General features: G+C 36.6%; 1 protein-coding gene across 2 annotated transcripts in view; it reads right to left on the reverse strand.

Moving 5' to 3' along the window:
- The window catches only part of LOC134656939 (clavesin-1-like), a 35899-nt gene extending 19279 nt beyond the window's left edge, over positions 1 to 16620 (reverse strand). Inside the window, exons 1-3 of one of the 2 annotated variants that reach the window (XM_063512494.1) lie at positions 16468 to 16620; positions 5808 to 5926; positions 1199 to 1390 (exon numbers count right to left, since the gene is read on the reverse strand). In XM_063512494.1, coding sequence (XP_063368564.1) covers positions 1199 to 1390; positions 5808 to 5899 — 284 coding nt within the window. In that variant the 5' untranslated portion in view covers positions 5900 to 5926; positions 16468 to 16620. The remainder of the gene's footprint in view (positions 1 to 1198; positions 1391 to 5807; positions 5927 to 16467) is intronic. The other variant, XM_063512496.1, reaches the window with a different exon arrangement.
- Between the last annotated feature and the right edge of the window lie 1565 nt (positions 16621 to 18185).

The raw sequence follows: 18185 nt of genomic DNA on the forward strand, positions 1-18185 counted from the left end.
ACTAATTTAGATTATTTTTATGCCAAAAAAGTAATACAAGCTATTCATGTTCCACTTAGTAATAAAATACGGACTTTTCTGAATATGTGGTTTACGAAATGTGTTAAGGTACAACTTGTGGTTTATTAACGTGGTTTAGAAATAGGCAGCTTGAGTTGAGAGAGGTGATGAGTAAATTGTTTCATTTTTTTACGATTTTGAGCGTTTATAGGAGAATGTGTGGAGCAAGCATTATTTGACGTGTAGGTGTGGGTTCAACAAAAAGATCGCTTGTCAATAAGGCATTCTTGCTGTTAAAATTCAATTATTAATAGCCTTTATCGACCATCAGCAATGTAGTCCCTTTTTGATTGATGGAAATTGTCACGTAAGTTCCACTACTCGCCGCCGCATCGCCTACAGCGCATTCGTTAGTCTATCGCTCACAAGATGTCATTAATTCATGTAAACTTACGTACTGAAAAAAAAAAGTTTTACTCTTTGCTATAAATTACCCTTTCGCACGTCAAAAACTCCAAGATGGAGCCGAAGGTCATAGAGAAAAAAGTCTACATTTGGAATCATTACTTGTCAAAATTTGACATTAGCAATCCACAGTTAGGTGACAACCAAACCAAACCATTATAAACCTTAAAGTAATAATAAAACAAAGTTGTTTTTTGTTAAATTATTGTTTTTACCAAATGAACTTCAGCACTTGATGAACTTCAAATGAACTTCAACAGTTGAATTTCAAATGACGCGAAATTTGACAGTTGCACATGTCGAATAGGGGCCCTGACTTCACACCATAGGCTAACAATTTATTGGTGTTGATGCTACAAGCAAACAAGCAAGGATGCCTATTATCATCTTATTTATTTATAAGTAAGTATATGATATTTATATTTACCTGTTCTGCTAGGTATTAGCAACTAGTTATAGTCAGGTTATAGTTAAATATAGATAATTGATATTACACTATTAAGGTGACATTGTCACTAAAAGATGAAACTGCGGCTGCGGTTGTTCTTGTAAAAACACGAAAAACTACATATATTTTATCAAGCAGATACTACAATAGAAAGATTCACACGCCTCTGGTAATAAGTTTCGGTAGCTCAGTTGGTTAAGAGCGGTCACGCCGTACCAAGGTAGCAAGTTCGAGTATTGCCCGAATTGGTGTTTTATTTTTCCATAATATAAAAAAACCACTCACGCAATATCCAATATCTGTTGGTTCCTAGGCGAGAGCGGGTCGCGGTTGGTGAAGAGGTCTGGCGTGTTGGTGCGGTGCGTGAAGTAGTACTCGATGGTCTCCTTGGTCTCCTTGACCTTGTAGTAGTTGGAGTGCAGGAACAGCACGAGGTACTCGTCTGAGATGTACGGCAGGTGCGGCTGGCTCTTCACCCTGAGAAACAAGCACGGACTTGACTTTTAAATGATGATTTTGAACGATAAATATTTAATAACATTCATTTTGTTTTGATTTGGTTTGATTTTGTTTTATATCTTACAGTTAATATTTTCTTCGGGTTGGTTTCGTGAAAAAAATTGTGTTTCTCTTGTTGGCAAATTTTGTTAAACCCTCGTGCTTGGAAAACCTCGCAACGCTCAAGATTCAATTTTACGAACCACTCGTCGCTCCGCTCGTGGTTCAATTTTGGAATCTTTCGCTTGCTCGGGTATCAATATTAGCACGAGCGGTTAAACAACAACTTTGCCCCCTTGTAAAACTAATAACTAGGTATTTCAAGGTTTTATTATGATGATGAGCCACGTCTCTTATATCACCCTGTATATTACTCAGCAAATTTAACATATATTTTACTTGAGGAAAAACTGCTATGTTATTATCTGCATATACACACGTACCTACCAAGTGGCTGCAAAAAATGACAGTTATTAATGCGAGAGCGACTATTTTTTATGCACAATAATCGTAAAACACATTAAGCAAAATGTGTGAGACGCAAATAAAGATAAAGATAAAAGATTTTTATTCGTGACGTTCACAAAACATGTACGAACATGTACAGACAACAACAGCAAGAACAGAAGAGAACAATAAGTGTGCATCACGAAATGGACCCAACTCAGCATAATGCTAGCTATAAAGCCAGCGCTGGTCTTCCGTAGGGCCCATTCGGTGATGCCACGACAGATAACACAAAAAGATACATATTAAAACATTTGCAAAAGATACACAGAAGAAGTAAAAGATATTACATATTGGACCAAGTTTTTTGATAAATGGAAGACCACCCTTACCCTCATTCTCACCGCCGGTGAGTCACTGGGTTAACCAGTTGTTGGCACACATACTTACGTAGTTATGTTATTAGGTACCTATATCCGTTGTTTTTCTGTCCATGTATGTGCCTACTCAATTTAAGTCAAGGAACCATTTCTTGAGTCAAATTTATAGCATGCGAGTTTTTTGTGCCGAGCAAAAACATCAGAACATCGCGTTATTTTTGTCTGTACCTATTCCTAGCTCAACAAACAAATTTATGATAAGTAGGTAATGCAAGCATTTCTGGTAATAAAACGTCGCCTCTGGTGCGAGATATTCTATTTTTATACGCGAAATTAGTTTAGGAATTATACCAGCAATACCTAGAGAACCGAGATAAAATAGGGTCCAATTTAAATGCAACTCTACGGGGTTATTGCGTCTATTACTTTTTTGTGGTTAGTTGCTAGAAATACAAAGAAATTAGAGCGCTTAGAAATATTACATACAAAACTTTAACTCGCTCTATTTCCTATGTATAACATTTTTATTAACGCAAGATTGTATGGAAGCGGCTTTTCCGTGGCGGGTCCGAGTGACTCCTAAACTGTACATATATTTATATTAGCAAACCATTAGGTAATTTAGCAAAATAATATCTTACTAATAATAACGCATTGTTCAATGTTTTTATTGTACGAGTATGTATGTAAGAGTCTGTTACATTTAATTACATACCTACATTACCTACTAATAATAGTGCATTGGTATTGCGAACCAACAAAACCTCTACCTACTTATTAATTGAGCTATAAAACACAGGTTTGAATTAATTTTATAGTCGGTGGGATTATATATATTAGATGAACAAATGCGAAGATCATTCAATCTAGTTCAATCTGGTTAAATTAAAGATATTACCTATATCTAATTATTTTTTTAGCTATCGTGACGTGACCTTTGAAATCTGCGTCTATATACCATTTTTTAGTAGATAAAATACAAAATTGGATTAATTAACTAATTTTTATCTGTAGTTAGGTACCTTAAATGGATCTAATACTCGTTGACCCTTAAATTTATCTTTATTCATTTGTATTTTTGGGCTAGGGCTAGGGGATAACCTTTTGTTAAAAAGGTGAATTATACGCGTAAGTATACGTATAAAGAAATAATTGTGTCTTATGTATTAGGTACATAATTACTTCACGGTCCAATTGATGCTGAAATCAATAACATTCCACTAATTGTGTTGTGTAAATTGGTGCAGTGGATGAGTTGCAGTTGCAACGCTTCCTTCGATTTACTGTCTAAAATTTCCTATTTACTGAAAATAGGATATTATCATATTGTTATGAAACATTCCGGCATGTTCAATCTTTACACACACAAGACCACCAGACTTTTCAACGGAGCCACGCCGTTTTGTCACCTAAATAGTTTTTTGTTTAAGTTTATAAAATATATAAGGTCACTGCGGGCAAGACCGGCATACTTTATTTTTTTTCTACTTTGGAGTGATCTAGTTGCGTTAATTATTCACCTACGTTACCGTTTGTAATCGCATACGATGTAGAATTTAATAATTAATAGTTTAGCCAGAGTGACAGATCGTTTTAATCATAAATTAAGCAAAAACATTAGTATTTTTAAAAAATCGGCGAGTAGACGGACTTCCCTTGTAGTTTAAGGGAAGTCCGTCTAGTAATGATATCAGCCAATCTATGGGTGCGTATATGTTCGTAGTCGAATTCCTAAACAGAATGAATCAAGACAATGAAAAGTGTACTTTCAACTTGTTAATATAGGGTTCTGATTCGAAATAAACGCCATTTTTCTAATATAAAGGCAAGTCTAATAATAATAAAATATACTACGAAAATGGGGTGGTAAACCTTTTATGGCTAATAATTACATGTAATCATTTTTTGGATTTCCGAAATAAAAGACCAATAGAAATTTTAAAATGTACTTTACTCGTTTCTTTTAATTTACTGAGATGAAAATTTAGGAAACTAACATCATGCGTAATGTCAAGAGGATTTGTCGATACCTTATCAAATCGTTATAATATTAAAATCGCAAAAACAGTTGGTAATCTCTGATTTAAAAACGAAAGTCGGATATGACGGACTTGCCTTGTAAATAATAGACGGACTTTCAAACTTAGTCAAATTTTAATGTGATAAATGGTGGGACGTATAATTACAAAACTAAGCCAAATTCTGATATTTTAAACACAGAATAAAGATAACTGGTTCTTATGCTACTTACGTAGGTACTTTCTGATACACAATCTTTTCAAAAACTATTTTTAATAAATTTTTTTCGAACGGCTGTCGAACTATGACTTCGAGTTCAAAACACGAAGTGACTTATTTAGGCGGATTGCTCTGAAATTGGTTGTCACAGCGCCATCTGTTTTAGAGTGAGGGAACTAACGCGCAAAACTGATTAATCGACTAGACTCCAAAGCGGCATACGCCTTCAAATTCAAAAGTTATAACGTGTTGACGGACTTGCCCTGTAGACGGTCTTGCCCGCAGTGACCTTATAAGTATATGTTAGTCTCTAAGGTATTTGTACATTATGGGCCTTGTTGCCAGATTTTAAGTAAAAATAAAGAAATTTATCTATTTATAGATCATTCACTGTGCACCTTGCTCACCTTTAATAGGCTAGATAACAAGTATGTACCTATTAATATGGTATCAGTCAATCCGGTTTGTTTTGAAGGCCAAATGGGATGGGACCCATGACATTGGAGCAGCATTGGAGCAATACAAAAGTCAGAAATGATAGTCAAAGTCGAGCAGCATTGGAGCAATACAAAAGTCAGAAATTATAGTCAAAGTCGTAAGTCACAATCGTAATCTACTCACGAAGCGCCCCTTACTAACGGTAGTACAGATCTACAGATGTAGTGCCTAATTGATTGCCTTCGTATTTTCTCGGAAACGTTCGTATTTGTCATGCTAGTTCAGTCAATGGGAGTACTTTTTGTACCGAGAGTCGAGAAAGACTGAAATAGCAAAACATGTTCGTAAGTTTCCCTGAAAATACGAAGGAAAATAATTATGCACTACATCTGTATCCGATCGTGACGCGTCACGATAAAAAGAACTATGTACAGTCAGCAACAGAAGTTGCTAAGCGGGTCAGGTGTTCAAAATGATCTTGACGCGACTTTATTGTTAACAGAAAAAGAGCGTGTCAAGGTAATTTTGAACATCTCGCCCGCTTAGCAACTTCAGCTGCTGACTGTAATGTTCAAACTTCGAGGTCATTTTATTTCTGTCTATTTGACACGTTCATTATGGGAGGAGGATGTCTCTCTATCACTCTTCCGTATTAGTGTGACAGAGAGACATTAGCGATACGTTTGCTACGGCGCAAACGATTGGCATCTTGGTTAGGCCCACTGGTCTGTGAGAAAGGTTGTTTAACAATACTTTCAACAGTGTCATTACCCCTTTTACCGCCCAAGACGTCAACTGACGCGCGCGGCTACCGCCCAATATCAACCTTCATTCCGACAAGGTTAGGAGTAGGCGTGGCGTTCACAGGGTTAATTCAATGGTAAAGTACTCACCACTCTCTGGTCTGCTGTATCTCCTCCTCATACTCCTGGGGCAGCGACTTCAGCCCCTGCATGAAGGGGTGCGAGTACTTGGTCGCCGCCATCTTGGAAGCGCGCCCTCACGCCACCTTCTGAAACAAATATTATTCTTTATTGCACCACTAATTAATAACAGATTCATTCAGATTTATAATGTAAATAAAGGTAGCGACAGGGCTCCAAATGGAGTAGGTAGTGGAGAAATGACCCCAAAACTAAATCTTGCTCTCCTATATATGTCTCCCTACGATGGTAAATCTTCATCATTTAGATTAGAGGTATGATGACACCTACATTATTTAGGCGTTTCAAATGTACACTTTTTGAAATTTCGTTTTTAACTTAGCTACTTGTCTACCTAATCTAAAGAAAGGTCTTTCGAAATAACATATTTATAGTAAGGTTTTTTGTCGTATCATAATTTAAATTTGCAAACCGGGTAAATGGCTACTATTTATAGTTTAAACACTTGTCTGGTTCGCGTCTCATGAAGCAAATGACCATAAACAAAAGTAGGACAGATTGAAGGATCTCAGCATCACGTAACTTGGTTCACATTACTCAAGAACAGGATGCATTATCAGAGAAAGGCACGAGAAAGTATAAACAAAGCAGTTTCCTGCTCGTAAATTCAATATGGGCCGTCTTAAAACCTGTGCTTACACAAAATTTAATTTTAACTCATTGACATAAGTCTCTATATTGAATAATTGATTTTTGATCTTATGCCAGACAAAATACGTAATGGGTATACGTATACGTACGTGTATACAAAATACGTAAATTAAACATTTGACTGTGTACCTCCCAGGTACCTCGAATGCTTGATTTACATTAAGTGTGAGTGCCAATATATGAAATTTGTCCACGGATCAGGGCGTTATGGTAAACAAACAAAACGTTTGCAAACAGTTTTGACCTAGATGAATAAGTATGATTGATAACACCTGGGATTAAATGTTTAGGTATGACTTGCTCTTGATAATCAGGCACCATATAGATCTATTATGTGACCATAGTCATTCAAAGTTTCGATGGTAAACTTTGAATTGCGTCCACTGTGCGTTTCTTTAAAAACTTCCTGCCAGTGAACTGTCACCCGCAGTATTTCGGGACCTCAAGCCTTAAAAAAAAGAGCGTACATCTAAAAGGCCGGCAACGCACTTACAACCCCTCTGGTGTTACAGGCGTCCATGGACATGGTAACTGGTAAGCGATTCATCTGCTCGTTTGATTCTTATATCATAAAAAAGCGGCCAAGTGCAAGTCGGACTCGCCCATGAAGGGTTCCGTATTTAGGCGATTTATGACGTATTAAAAAAAAACTACTTACTAGATCTCGTTCAAACCAATTTTCGGTGGAAGTTTACATGGTAATGTACATCATGTATTTTTTTTAGTTTTATCATTCTGTTATTTTAGAAGTTACAGGGGGGGGGACACACATTTTACCACTTTGGAAGTGTCTCTCGCGCAAACTATTCAGTTTAGAAAAAAATGATATTAGAAACCTCAATATCATTTTTGAAGACCTATCCATAGATACCCCACACGTATGGGTTTGATGAAAAAAAAATTTTTGAGTTTCAGTTCGAAGTATGGGGAACCCCAAAAATTTATTGTTTTTTTTCTATTTTTGTGTGAAAATCTTAATGCGGTTTACAGAATACATCTACTTACCAAGTTGCAACAGTATAGTTCTTATAGTTTCGGAGAAAAGTGGCTGTGACATACGGACGGACAGACAGACGGACAGACGGACAGACAGACAGACATGACGAATCTATAAGGGTTCCGTTTTTTGCCATTTGGCTACGGAACCCTAAAAACACACTACGTTGTGCATGATTGTGCCCATTACGTGCGTCCTTAAACCAAATCTCACAAGAAATCGACGAGGCTTGTTCCTGAGCCCTTGGGCAGCGTCCTGTTCGCCGAGGAAACACACAATTTCGCGCTGAACATTTTTCCCTCCTAACATAAATTAGGAGTAACGCAGAAACATCCGATTTTCCGGTTGTTCGACAGATAATATTGTTTGATTGACTAGTGGAAATAGTTAATTATAAAGTTTAAGGAGTAGCTTAAGGACATTTTGGACGTCAAAAACGCTTAGTCTTCGTGAGTAATCAGTGTAATCACCCCCACTGCACCACGACAGCTATAATAACCTCTAGCGGCGCAAGAAAAATTGACAGTCAAATTTGAATCAATGGTATTAGAAAATAGAATCGAGTTTGATTCGGTTTAAAATCTAACGAAACAAAACAAAAGCGACACTGTTCCATTTAATAATGATTTAAATTTAATTTGAGGTAATTTGTAGAGTCTGTGCGGAGAGAGAAGAGTCGTGGAATGTGTGGGACCCAATACATTCCGCGACTCTTTTCTTTCCGAACAGACTAGGTAGTATTATTAAGAAAGAAACACCTGCCCCTTTCGAGAGTGACTTAACAAAGGGTAGATGTAAGAGCCACCCTACACTAGCGTCTTTTGAGCGTCGGCGTCTTGTCAGCGTCGCTGCGCCATTACGCCAACGTTGCGTCGAGCAGCAGCCATAGAGTTGACTAGACGACGACGCTCGGGAGACGCTAATGTGAGGTGGCCGTAATACGCGTCATGGATTCTGTGCAAGCACATATTCTTTAAATCTCATAAAATCTAGCTGTAAGACTGACTATAGTCATTTTACGTGTAAATGTATAGCTACGTGCCAACGCGTATTCGGTGTCATAAGGTTAAGCATTACAATAAAGAATGTCTGACTCGGCTGGCCCACCTTGCATTGTGCATAATAATTACCTACAACTCATAATTGCATATTGCTGCTTTATTGTTACTCAGCTGTTTTTCATAGTCACTAGTGTTAATAAGGTGCTGCTGTTTTGTAATAGGTAGTAAGTGATGAATTATGGATCTAAAAATAAATGTGTATAGGGATTTGTCGTTGTACTCAGTAGATTGAATAAAAATGTAACGGTCAAGATCTATATTATTATTTAGTTATTATCAAGGCTACATAAAAACGTTGTTTTTATTTTTTAGGATAATTATAACATTTTTCACTCAGTCGAGCATTACTTTAATAAAATGCCACTCTTCTTAAATGTGAATTTGATTCGGTGATTTATTATGTATTTTATTTCTACTCCGAATTTCGAGCTCTTTCGACCCTAATAGTAAAAACATTCCTTAAGTTTTTCCTTATTGTGCTACCATTATTTGATATAGGTTTTTTGTTGAATTTTCGTGGTGCGAAGCACAGTCGAGTTATAATAATAATATAAATGAAATTCCAAGGGATACTGGTCTGAGAGGGGCCACATTTAACGTTATTTAGGTACTCTAATTTACCACTTACCCTGAACTTGGTTTTCTCAACTTCTTTTAACTCAACTATTCTTTTATAAAAACAAGATTAAGAGGGGATGTACAGTCAGCAGCAGAAGTTGCCAAGCGGGCCGGTGTTCAAAATGATCTTGGCGCGACTTTATTGTTAAGAGAATAAGAGCGTGTTAAGTCAAGGTAATTTTGAACACCTCGCCCGCTTAGTAACTTCTGCTGCTGACTGTATATAGGTTCATCATTTATCACATGACATCGATTATCTCCCTTGCACCTTTAAACCCATCTTTATAGGCACTCTGAAGTTTTCCTCGTTTAGGTTAACAAAGGCATATAAAACTCGATAAATTTCCGTGTTGCGTAGGTACACTCGTGCGCAATAACTGGTCGGGAATCGTTTGCCGAATTCAGAGTGGGTTACGGTGGCGGCGGAGCGGAACACATGCACTGTGCAGTGTAACTTCTTTCACGAATTAGGACAAGTACAGTCGGAGTCATTTATTTTGGAATGATATTCCATCCACTCGGAACAGAACTCTACAAAATGCCATGAAAAGTCCATTGCTTCGTTGGACGCGATAATTTTGCGGTAACCAAGCCATGATATAGAAAAGCATATTCTTTTACGCCGGATAAATGACACACTTGATCAGAGTAGGGCATATACAAGGTGGTCTGACAATGCGAAGAAAACAAGTATTCGCCTTATATCATCTTATATCACCGTTACTATAACAATTCAGATACGCTTAAGAGAAATTCAAAAGGCAATAGATTGTTATCACTGCATCTATGTAATATACAGGGTGCTTCCTGTAACAGGAGCAATAAATTAAACTGTAGGCTGTACTCCTAAAACTGACCAACATTTGTTCAGCAACTTTTGAAAATAACTCATGTTTTGATTTTTATTACACTTTAAAGTTTATTCTAAGACGCAATGTATTGCAAATTTTGTTATGTTTAAAGCGTGACAAGCAACGTCAAACACACTGATGTCAGCGTACATTGAAGGCAATATTTATTTCGTATGAAAAAGAGGAAGTCTAAAGAATTCATAATTTTTAAAAGTTGCTGAACCAATGTTGGTCTGTTTGAGGAGTACAGCCTTCAGTTTAATTTATTGCTCCTGTTACAGGAAGCACCCTGTATATAGAAGTCTTAGTCGTGTTTTGTAGGTACTTGCTTATTTATTAACGTTTTCAACTTCTTGTTACATCCGTTAGGCTATTTGAGCGTTTTCCAAAAAAAGTGTACATTTCATTCATGTCTTCAAAATATTGACTTCTGGGGCTCATTTTACTCAGAATCATTTGTACATTCACGTCTCATACATAAAAAAATGTGTCCAAAAATTTCCTTTCCTGATCGTCACATTCTTGTATGAAATTTTTTTTTATTTGTATGAACGTGACGCACTGGAAAAAAAAATTTCATACAAAATTTTGGGACACATTTTTTATGTATGAGGCGTGAATGTACAAATGATTCTGAGTAAAATGAGCCCAAGAAGTCAATATTTTGAAGACATGAATGACATGTACACTTTTTTTGAAAAACGCTCATTTACAGTTGAAGTATATTTTTAAATTTTGTGCCTTCAAGTAAAGTGCACAAGTGTAAACATTTAACGTCGTCGTACCGGCAGTGTCACATTCTCATTGCCATTTGTAAGTAGGTTAGTAAAACATACTCCGTTTGATTAACGAATCATCGCACTGTACTATTGTACAATTAAGATCGGCCTTTAGCGGGTTTATTTGCAGCCTCGTAATGATCTGACATAACTCGCTTTCTACGAGAAAGCGCAACCTGCGCGCGCGCCCGTACCTCAACAACGGCAAGTGGTCAATCAAGTCTATAGATAAACGTCTGTACGCATTCATATGGGTCAAAGGCAAAGCGTTCTACTACAGACGACTGAATATCTCTTTTCTATCAAATAGTGCATGATGCTTAGCCGATGACTGACAAATTGATTTGACCAACTATAGTCACATTGTTATTGATCAAAGTAGCCCGCAGTTACGGTGAGTTTAATCTTCATTTGGCATACTTTCCAATATATTAACTACCTTCACTGGCTATCAAATGGGTTGTAAATTGTAGTTAACGGTCCCTTTGTTTATACAATTGCAACGGCACTTGTACCCTTACCACGAGTTTAAAATTATCATATTCGCTAGCGATTGCGTAAACTAGCTCACAATGCATCTCACGTGCTGACATTGGTGCAGGCGAGATGCACTGCGTTTGAATTGACACAGTCGTAAACTCATGGTGAGGGAAGTTCTTATATTAGTCTGTAGTAGTTTTGGTTGTTGCAAGGTTATGGTTATTATCAATTTGGTACAAGGGCACATTGACCCTTGAATTGGCTTCCAACTTATGATATATCTATATCTATTACCTACATCATTATTAATTAAGCACGTGAGGTTGAAATAATCAGTGCAAGGTTCTTTAGGTACAACGCCCCAAAAACTCACAGCGAATCTATTATTAATGTTAAATAACAATGAATCGAACACGATTGAATGATAAGATGACGAGCGACAGAGAAGTATGGAAGAAAAGACATGCACCGCCCCAAATGAATGGGATAACAGTAAAACATATTCAGATATTCAAAAATCATCAAATACTCGTATGTATAGGTATGTAAAAAATACATGCACAATTTGCGCGAATAATTTTATTTCTGTAATTTTTCATAATTTAGTACCCAGTCGGGTTTGTCTATAACAATTTATTAAAATTGGTAGGTGTTTTAATCCGGTTTTTCCGAAGAACCAGCAAGTACCTATTACAACCAGCAAGTATACTCCAGAATTACGCCTAATCGCCCAAACCCGTAATCGCCTGATGTCTATACAACCGCACAGTTCTAAATTTGAAGTCGCTGCGTGACTCGACTCACGCGCCGCGCCTACGTTACATCAGGTTACGCGATCGGCGAGAGTAATTATCATAATGGCCACGATACGAAGATGGTTCTAACTGGATACTGACATATCAACTGCTAAATTTAGTTCAGCTCCGATTTTATTTACATGCAAATACATGTAGGTATGTACAGGTTTCCGAACAACCGTTGTAGGTAAATGTCTTTCGGCAACTGCGTTAATTGTTATAATACAAGACTGACTGGTGATTGAGCCTAAGTGTCAACTGATGGCATGAGCAACAACTGGCCTAAGATGAAGGTCACTGGTTAACCCTGATATATATTTCCCACATACGGCACTACAAACATGTGTTCTATTTTCGATCATTAATTGACTGACATTCGATTGCCATCTTTGAACTGTCTGCCTGGTAAAGGGTTAAATATAGTCTGGAAAAACATGGGAAAACCAATTGTCTTAGTAGAGGCAAAAATACTCGTTGAAAAATGTAGGCGCGAAAGGTCCATCTTTCAAAATGCCGTTTGGCAATAGGTATGGTTTACCAGACTATACCAGCATATTTATAAGTTTTTCTTTGATCAAAAATAAGTGAAATTATAGCAGAAGTCACAGAAAAAACTGAGTAATTTTATTAAGACACCCATCCTTACTTTCCAAATTATAGCAACACTAGCTTTTGCCCGCAGCTTAGCACGCGCAGGAGAGTTTTTTAATTTTGTTTTTTTTTTTTTAAGAATTTTGAATAATCCTTTCTTAATGGACGCCTAGACCTTATAAGGAACCTACTTGCCAAATTTGGACTTTCTAGTCCCAGCGGTTTGGGCTGTGCGTTGTTTTAAGTCAGTCAGTCAGGGAGTCAGGTCTTTCACGTTTATAAAGAAAACCTATTATACTGTTAAAGAGTTTATGGAAGACAATTAATAATTTTTTTACAGAGTAGCCTCTATTTGTATAGATTCACAAATTAAAAGTACCTACCTAGTGCTTTCATTATGAAAGTAGTTAAGTTTAGTTTGTATAATTATGTGTAAGCTAGTTATAAGAAAAATTGCTACACCCCACCGGGGTCCATGTGCAACTTAACATAATTTGTAACATCTATGTAATACCATGGTTTGCAATAAAGATTTACTTACTTACTTATATATATATAGACTTATATACGAAGTAAATGTATAGTGTGTCAAAGGACTGTCTCATATCAAACATAGCCAGAGAAAATCATACTAACATTGTCTTCCACAGTACTAGCAACCAAAAGAACAGGATGAGTACCTATAGTTTTTTTGTTCCTATTTACTGACAAATTGGTTTGACCAACTATAAATAAATTTTCTGCTCTGTTTAGAGCAGCCGTGCCGTTTGGCACAGCCGAGGTTGGAACCCAATGAATTTTAACCAACACACACACACAATAAAAGGTTAAGATACCATATCCATTCTTAAAAATACTTTCAACATTATAGCAAAACTTAGGTACCTACCTATACGAAGTAACGGAATATGACTAAGTACCTACTTGAACCTCATTAAAATATGCCAACAAATACATCAATAATCCGATGAGATAGCAATTATTTATTGCGGCCCTTGTTCGAAGCGAAGGCATTTTCTGATGAATGAGTGAGCGATCGATCTCAATAAATCTATCTCCAGTGGGTCACCGGCACCGGGCGGACCTTATCATCGGCACAGATTCCGACCTGCCTGAGTACCGACTGTCTATCATTAATTATGCGAGCGCTGGCGACGTGATATTCAGCGGATCTGGCCGCGAAGCCAACGTGCCAATCGCTTACGCTCCGTAGCGATCGAAACGCAACTGTCACTGTCGCACTAATGTGGAAGAGCGATAGAGAGACACAAAGCGTTTCGTTGTTGAAGCGATAACGATTATCAGCTTGGCTAGGCCGGCAGTTTGTTTTATGACTTATGACCTTGGGATCGCCATGCCTGCCATTGAGCGTTTGCGAAGGTTTTCGTTTCAGCTTCGGAAAAATGCTTTCGTATGTCCGGATCTTCCTCAACAGGTCGCAATTTTCAACCGATTCTTGTGAAATTTTGTAAGCAAGTTCGATGGTTAAATAATTTTTTTGTCGATATATTTTCGTATTTGGAAGCCGTTTAGTACCAACTTTTGAATACAAAAAATTGGGAAGGAGTTACCATTTATATATCTATAGCCCGAATGGCAAATAGTAAGTAAAATAGCCCTCTTTCGGCATTCTAATTTTCTACCTGGACTTTTAATTTAAAGTCTGTGCGGAAAGAGAAGAGTCGTGGAATGTATTGGTCCCCATACATTTCACGACTCTTCTCTTTCCGCACAGACCCTAGTACACACAATCATTTAGAATCGCTCTTTTGTTGTCCGAACTTGATCCATAGATTTGTTTGTTTTGCTTGCACATGCAAATGGTGACATTGTCCGGTGAGCAACTGGTGGTGTTTCGTGACAACTGATAGTATCGCCTATGTAACTGCCCTAACTTGCGGACATTGTCGGCTGTGCTAGCTTACACTTCTTGCCAAAGGGCCAACGTTTCCAGCTAGCTGATCACGATGCAAACTAGGGGCCTTATTTAAAAAGAAAATTGAATACTAATCTTTTTAAATAAGGCCTTCCTCCTTTGTCCCGGCATTTTGCCACGGCTCATGGGAGCCTGGGGACTGCTTGACAACTGATCCCAAGAATTGACGTAGGCACTAGTTTTTACGAAAGCGACTGCCATCTGACCTTCCAACCCAGAGGGAAAACTAGGCCTTATTGGGATTAGAATTTCAAGAAATTGAATACTAATATCATATCAATTAAACTATTCGCATTTTATTCAAAGTTGGATTATAACAAGCCCTAGTATGGAACTTGAAAGGGGCGAAATGCACAGCAGGTCGTATCAAATCCTCATCATTAGCAATTACAAATCAATTTGAGATTTTTCTTTCTTTCTCTTTTTTCTTTCTCACGGTGAGGGTTGGTACCTACTTGCGATGTCTCGAGAGTGCAACATTTGTGCCCAACGCACAACCAGTCATATTGTCCGAAAAATACGAAAATGCATTTATTCAGGTTAATTATAGGAACCACATTAAGTATGTAAAAATTATATGCTGACCATATTTATAGCACTTATTACAATGTAACTTTATAATTTTCATAAAGGTTATGCAAAGTATACAATAGTAGTTTATGCAACAGTGATATAATAAGGGTTCTTAAAATTCAAGGGTCGAAGTTACAAAACGAGACGTAGTCGAGTTTTGTAAAAAAAGACCCGAGAATTTTAAGAACCAATTATGAGCTGTTGCATACATTACTTTTTCTATGACAGCTGCAGCAAAAAAAAAAAAAAAAAAAAAAAAAAAAAAAAAAAAAGTTATTATTAAAAAAAAAAGAGATTATTAAAAAAAAAAGAGTTATTATTAAAAAAAAAGAGTTATTATTAAAAAAAAGAGTTATTATTTAAAAAAAATTGAGTTATTATTAAAAAAAAAAAAAGAGTTATTATTGTAAATGAAAACATACCTCTTTCAATCAAGATGATCGGAACTTGTATCTTTAAAAAAAATAAAGCAGTTGTATTATACTCATAAGATGACTGCTAGCAGTCATCTTATGAGCCTATAGACAAAGCATTCAAATGACATTGCTTTAGATATCACTGTCAGTCATTTAATTGACACATTTAAGTGCTGGAGTAGAAAAAGATACTTGTTTAATAGGCATGTATTTTGTTTGGCTATTTTTTTTTATTTATGCAGTTACATAATTTTATTGTAAACCTACTTAGTAAGAGGCTCATAATAGTCATAATTAGTACCTAGTTTGGACCTATTAAAATTATGGTTATAGTATTTATCCCTACCAATTAATGATATACACGTAAGAATGACACGCATGTGGGCAGACGAAGTGTCTAAAAACTTAAATAAACGTACATTATTACGAAAGTCGCGTTATTCATTCAGTTTTCTTACTTTCTCACCGTTAAGATGTCACGCGAGCTAGCTTTACTATTTACTATAAGTACTCTACCCGTAGAGCTGAGCATTACTTATAACACTTAGTATGTGTAATTAACTTTTATTTATAATCATGAAATAAATACTGAGATTTTATGAAATTCCAATGAAAGGTGTACCTAATACTGCAACCGACATAAATTAAGTAACGGTATGTTGAATGAATAGACGGGATCAATTATCAACCGACCTGCATTTGAAATAGGACAGGACGCTCTTGCAAAATTAACGGCATCGGTATTTCGCTTACGTGACTAAATTCTATAAAGACGCTACGACGTGTCTTTTAACAGCTATAATTACAACGTAAACAATTAGTTCTATTGCTCAATTAAAAAAGTAAACAAAAAACTCACCGTGTCTATGAAAATCCTTAGGCTAATTAAATCACGTATAGACGCGCGAATCGGGCGTGAGTGCACTCGTGAGGAACCTTTAGGAGGCTGGTGCGTGTGTACACACTGGCACACAACTCGCGACTGGCCACTCGAACCTTGTACAACTTGTGATGGAATAAAAAAGTTAACTTTCTAAATTTGAATTCGCGAATACGTTGAACAGGTGAGGCGGTAACTCGACCGTAGAAGGCGGCTTTTACAAGAAAGTAGTGGATTTAGGCTTATAATTAGTACTGCAGTTTGGAATATCAGCCTTAACGTTTTTTTAAACTAGATCAAAATAAAAGTAAAAGTGAGAGTGAGAGCCCTGATAATGATATAAGGACCATAAATGATAATGACGACACAGTGATTAGCAAAGAAATCTAAATAAGATACATGTAGAGCACAATCACTACACCTCATAACATAAAACAAAGTCCCCGCCGCCGCGTCTGACTATTTGTATGTATCGCCATGGACTAACCTAATGGTATCGCGATAATCTCAAAAACTACTGAACGGATTTTCATTTCTCAATAGAGTGATTCTTGAGGGAGGTTTATATGTATAATTTGTGAAGGTTTTGTGTAATCCGTGTGAAGCCAGAGCGCGTTGCTATTAGTTGTGTATAAGTGTAATTATCAGGAAGATCGGCAAAAATTAAAGAAAAAAAAATGAACTAATAGTAATACCTACCTACTCTTAAACTAAATACATGATGGAAGTAGAAAAAAGATACATATATCAGATATCAGTAAACAGTCTGTCTGGTCTTGGTGGCTGTCCGTCGTGAACTGATCTTATTTTGTCGGGTCGTTGTCATGTCTAATTTTGAATTTAAATGTCCGTAGTTCCAAATATGTATGTCAGTCAGCCAGTCAGCCTGTTGGTCTATGTCAGGTCTTCACGGAGGTTGGAAGCCACGACAATCAGCAAGCCATCATGTTGCGACAGCGATGTTGAAGGTAGTTGGAGCCCCGGGAAAAATATAGGGTAGATAGTTTTTACCAATCATCATCATCACCACACGCAGATGAAATCGTGGACAGAAGCTAGTATGTAGAAAAAAGAACCTCTTTTATATTCCTCGTAGTCGAACTTCTTACGCGAGAAACGGTTTCATTAGAAGAGCATGCAGGATGTATGATGATAAATTTCAAAATTTAGATATTTTCAATGTAAAGTTTAGTAGTTTCAAACGACTGACCTTAAAGTGTATTAATGGGCTTTAATTAGATAGTTAACTCTAAGTGCACTTTTAGTTTGTTATTATTGTAACTTCAATTTCATTTCAACTTTGAAATCCATTTAGTTTAGTACTACTTATATAAGTTATATGGTTAATATATAATCTAATTAAGGAAACTGTAGGTCTATAAGTCTGATAACCCTTCATTGTAATAATGTTACTAGAAGAGACTGTTTATTTCTAAATAAAGAAAGTACATTAATACATCGCCAATTAACGGCGCCGGAGATGTTATCTGATGTAACAATAATGCAGAATAATGAGACGATAATATAGGTACCTACGTAGGTATATTTGAGAAATATAGTTTAACTAATTACTTAGTTCATATTAATATGCAATTCTGCAATTTCACTTCTACTAGACAATCGAGGTCACGGATCACGTAGCCTCTTGCCCTCATTTGTTAAGCTAAACTTGGTATTTGACATGTTTACACGCGTGT

This window comes from Cydia amplana, chromosome 19 (genome assembly GCF_948474715.1).
Source record: "Cydia amplana chromosome 19, ilCydAmpl1.1, whole genome shotgun sequence".
NCBI classification, from domain to species: domain Eukaryota; kingdom Metazoa; phylum Arthropoda; class Insecta; order Lepidoptera; family Tortricidae; genus Cydia; species Cydia amplana.